The 5,000-nt window shown below is 43.3% G+C and overlaps 1 protein-coding gene across 1 annotated transcript in view; it reads left to right on the top strand.

Annotated features, from left to right (window-relative positions):
- col24a1 (collagen type XXIV alpha 1 chain) overlaps positions 1-5,000 on the top strand; it is a 111,544-nt gene that overhangs the window by 95,324 nt on the left and 11,220 nt on the right. Inside the window, exons 48-54 of the mRNA XM_081387093.1 lie at positions 1-15; positions 496-603; positions 3,303-3,356; positions 3,578-3,640; positions 3,716-3,769; positions 4,106-4,141; positions 4,857-4,892. The exon at positions 1-15 is cut by the window's left edge and continues 93 nt beyond it. Of these exons, the coding sequence (XP_081243219.1) occupies positions 1-15; positions 496-603; positions 3,303-3,356; positions 3,578-3,640; positions 3,716-3,769; positions 4,106-4,141; positions 4,857-4,892 (366 nt within the window). The remainder of the gene's footprint in view (positions 16-495; positions 604-3,302; positions 3,357-3,577; positions 3,641-3,715; positions 3,770-4,105; positions 4,142-4,856; positions 4,893-5,000) is intronic.

The following is a 5,000-nucleotide window of genomic DNA, read 5'->3' as shown; positions in this document are numbered from 1 at the left end:
CCAGAGGGGTTAAAGGTCAAAACTTATTCCTTCTGTTTCCTAGTTTTACCTTGATAATGTACTTAAAGGTGCATTGTGTAATATTTAGGAGCACATATCATCAACATGTTTCTACGGTAGCCCTGAACGGACAAACGCGTTTTGTCACTATGTTGTTCTTCATGAAAAGAAGCTAGCTAAAGTCAGCGAATAAAACACTGACACAATGATGAACAATATTTAATTTATGAATAATTAAGTAAACATAATTTCTTAATTTATCTTTGTAAAGAAACCTCATTGCTTAACTGGCTACTCTCTGCTGTCTCAGACAACGACATCACTTCCTGTCGGCCACCGTAACTTCTGTTGGTTGCAATTCACAACCTCATCACTAGATGATGCTAATAATTACACACTGCACCTTTAATGGCCAAAATGTGCAGTAAACTGGGTGAAAGACCAGATCCCACAATGCAATGATGCTAAGCACTTGATGACCTTTGACCTCTGCAGGGTGAGACGGGTTTACCGGGCGATCGAGGACCTGCGGGTGTGAAGGGCATGGAGGGAGTGACGGGAGACCAGGGCGTGAAGGGAGAGCAAGGAGCCAAAGGAGAACCAGTGAGTGTTTCTGTTTCATTTGTGCAGAACTCTATCTCCCATGAGCCTCTCTGCCTAACAGGGGCGTCCACACAAAAAACTGGACACTTTTTATGCGTTTTGGACGTTGTTTTACACAATAACAGCGTTTTGGGTGCTTAACCCAGACAGAAAGTGTCGGTCCAGATCCGGCCCACATCCGATTCCACACGGAGTCCATCTTGGCAGCGTCACTCCCAGATAAACGAAAATGTGCAGCGAGGCGGATTAGCAGAGGTGACGTGACGCTAACAGACAACAGACAAACGGCTAGTAGTGACATCAGCGGCAATCCACCTGTCAATCAAGTGGCCGCGCCCTTAATTATGCAGAACTTTAAGGCTTAATATAATTTAAACGTATGAGTTATAAAAAAAATTCACCCCCTCACAGTCGTCATGAAGGGCAACATTAGCTATATAGAACAAAACCACTTTTTGTACCAGGCTGTAAACATGTTTATTTCTGTTGTAAAGTTGGGCATTTTAACATGCGGGTCTATGGGATTGACTCTCTTTTGGTCTCTAGTGGCTAGTCGATGAATTGCAGTTTAAGTCACTTCCGTGTTGGGTTCAAGAGAGACTTTCGGTCTGGAAGGTTACCGCTTGGTTTGAACGTGCAGGTTTTTGAAACCTACAGCGTTATTGTCTCCGTGTAAACTACAAAAACACAAATCTGTCATGCACATGCGTGTTACGTGTTCAGTCTATAGGCTCGTAGTGTTTCATTACATCGCCATCTACTGGGCCTGACAGCAGAATATAGCATTTTTAGTCATTTACGTGGATCCATGTGAACGGGGATCGTTTTCCCCGAAAAAGGAAAAACTTTTCTGTTTTAGTAAATTCAAGTAACAGGTTTCTGTTACTTAAAACAAAGTAAACTAACTTAAAATAATATAATATATTTCAAAACTACCAGCTTTAAATGATACCAGCCTCAAGACCATGTACTGGGTTGGAGCACAGGTTGACCTATTATTGGACATACCGGAAATGTGTAACTACTCGTGGAGAGAGTACGTTCGCCTATGTATAGCTCTACTCCAAGTTCCTGCTTCAACCCATGAGCCCTCAGCCATCATGGCCGCCATTCCAGAGCCTCTTCCCAAGATGGCCGCCGCCATTCCAGAGCCTCGTCCCAAGATGGCCGCCGCCATTCCAGAGCCTCGGCCCAAGATGTCCGCCGCCATTCCAGAGCCTCGTCCCAAGATGGCTGCCGCCATTCCAGATTTTAATCCAAGATGGCCACCGCCATTCCAGAGCCTCGTCTCAAGATGGTCGCCGCCATTACAGAGCCTCGTCCCAAGATGGACGCCACCATTCCAGAGCCTCATTCCAAGATGGCTGCCGCCATTCCAGAGCCTCTTCCCAAGATGGCCACTGCCGTTCCAGAGCCTCGTTCCAAGATAGAGGCTCTGGAATGCAAGATAGCCCTCTGCCAAGATGGCTGCCGCCACGTCCGAGCCCTCTACCAAGATGGCTGCCGCTGCGCCCGAGCTTCCAGCCAAGATGGCGGCCGCCATGCCCGTGTCTGAGCCCTCTGCCAAGATGGTCGCCGCCACGCCCAAGCCCTCTTCCAAGATGGCCGCCACCGCCTGAGCCTCCAGCCTAGATGGCCGCCGCCACACCCGTGCCCGAGCCCTCTGCCAAGATGGCCGCCGCCGCACCCAAGCCTCCAGCCAAGATGGCCGCCGCTATACCCTAATCTCCAATCTCCGTCATTATTCAGAGTCCAGTAGTGATTCTAGTCTCCGTCCCCTTCCAGTATCTAGAGACGGCTCCTCTCCCCATACAGCATACAGTCATTCGTCATTCGGAGGGGGCATGAACTGCCGGCTATGCCTTGGTGAATATGGTGGAATGGATTACAGCTCGAGGTCGCGCCTTCTGGGAGGGGAGAGTACTGTCACGTTTTTGGGTTTATTTAGTCATGTTTTGAGGTTGTTTTGGTCCTGCTTTTCTGTTCAGTTTATGTTTTAGTTTCTTTGTTAATCTTCTAGTCTGTTAATCAGTTCTCTGTTCCCTACCTGTTTGTCTCCTTGGTCACAAATTAATTAGGTTCCTTGTTTCAGGTGTGTCATCGGTTCCTCTTGTTTTCCTGTGTATTTAAGCCCTGTGTTGTCCTGTTTATTGTCTGTTGTCGTTAATGTTGAGCTGGTTGTTCTGTCCTGGTTCTTATTCTCCTGAGCGTTTCTGTAAGTTTAAGTTTATCGTTAATAAAGTCTGCTGCAGAGAAATCCTGTTTCCTCGTTGGTGCATCCAAAAACTGATATCAAGGGATTTATTTATTTATTTATTTAAAAAAAGTTATTGTCCTTGATTGGGATTATCATCAATCCTGGTCTTGTCTTGGACTGAATGTCAGCGGGTTCTTATGTAAGGGGATCGTTGGCTAAACACGGGACAAACCAGCTATTCCGCTCTCTTACGTAACTCTGGAAAACACAATAAAGCTTGAACTCCCAGCGTACGGAGGGGGAATATCGCCTTACATGCCGCGTGTGAATAAACGTGTCGAGGGATTGTGGATGTTGACATATTAAAATTGTGTCGGATCTGCTGGGAATGAACAGGCCGCAGTAAGTCTGGGAATAGCGTGATGATGTCCCAGTCTGGATCGTGATCCTCTTTCCTGATTGGCTGCTGTGAGCTGTCAGTCATGTGTGTTGTTTCCCGCAGGGTGAGGTGGGAGATGCTGGCGTGCTGGGACTCCAAGGTTTCCCGGGACCCAAGGTTAGTATTCAGTTAAACCACATTAAACCACAGACACAGACAGGAGTGAGAACGAGAGTCACACACACATGAGACAAACAGTTCAGACTGATATATGATATATATGATATATATGTGTGTGTATATATGTAACTTTATTTCAATTAAATGTTTTTACTAGTTTCAGTTTTACTTAACATCTAAAAAATTGATTTTTTTTTACGTGTGTGTGTGTTTTTCAGGGTCCAAACGGAGACTTCGGGTTCACCGGGATTCCTGGACCCAAAGGGCCAACCGGTGTTCTGGTGCGTCTCGTCTCGTCTGTCTTATAATGAAATAAACGTGTCTTCTCATCTAACACGTGTTGGTGTTTGTTTCAGGGATTCTCTGGTCCTGTCGGTCCACTGGGAATGATCGGTCCGGTGGGAAAGCCTGTAAGTATTCCGAGTTTGGCATGAGTGTTAATCATACATGCAAATCTAAATGTCATAATCATTGTTAACAAACAAGTATGCATTACTTCAATGAGCTCATTGTTTCTGCATTCAATTATCACATTCCTTAAATTATTTTTATTTTACGCTAACTGTGATTTTATATATGGACATTTCTGAAATACATAACTCAGTTTCCTCTGATAACAGATCTCTCTAAATTGTAATGTGGACTCTTTGAAATGATGTGTGTTGTGAAAAGCGCTATACAAATAAATGTGAATTGAATTTAATTGAACTGAATACATGATAAATGGTGTTCTGCTGGTTCCTCAGGGTGCCCGAGGGCCTAAAGGAAGCCGTGGAGAGATGGTAAGATATGATCGTATATATCACAACTCTGTTTATTCTAATGCCAGATCACAAATCAGGATCTTTCCGCTCATTTAATGAAATATCTGCATGTTCAGACGGACTTGTGTAACAGTTGTGCAACAGCCTCCAGAACACCAGTGAGGGCGCCAGCGCTCCATCACACACACACTAACACACACACATAAGCTGGAGCTGATCATACGTATAATGTGCTTATTTATCATGACATATTATTTTTAGTGCTTGGCAATGATTAATCACATCAAAATAAAAGTTTGTGTTTACATAATATACGTGTGTGTACTGTGTATAATTATTTCGTATATATAAATGCACACATATGCATGTATGTATTTTAGAAATATTTGCATGTATATACATTACTCATAATTTATATTATATATAAATATACATTTTTCTTAAATACATACATGCACATGTGTGTGCATTTAAATATACAAAATAATTTTACACACATATATATTATGTAAACACAAACTTTTATTTTGGATGTGTTTAATCATCGTTTCCCATCATTAATTATTTTATCAAGTCATAATATGATACTGATTGATTTATTACTCAGATGATTACTGATCTCGACGAGTACCTGAAAGTCTGTGGGTTTAAACTCCAGAACGGTTGATTTCATTATTCAGACTAAAGTTCTAGTTAAATAATTTGCTTGTAATGTGTGTGTTTCTTTGCACAGGGGCCTCAGGGGCCACAGGGCCGTCCAGGGCCACAGGTACATCACACTCATTATTGTTTATTCATAACAGTGTTTGACTTTTGTGCATGCACTAACCCAAGGATCATAATTAGGCAACAGACATGGATTAGGGATAATTTGTCA

The sequence above is a fragment of the Scardinius erythrophthalmus genome, assembly GCF_964197995.2.
Source record: "Scardinius erythrophthalmus genome assembly, chromosome: 15".
Lineage (NCBI taxonomy): Eukaryota > Metazoa > Chordata > Actinopteri > Cypriniformes > Leuciscidae > Scardinius > Scardinius erythrophthalmus.
The sequence above is the reverse complement of the archived record's forward strand: the minus strand, read 5'-3'. Positions and strand labels throughout refer to the sequence as shown.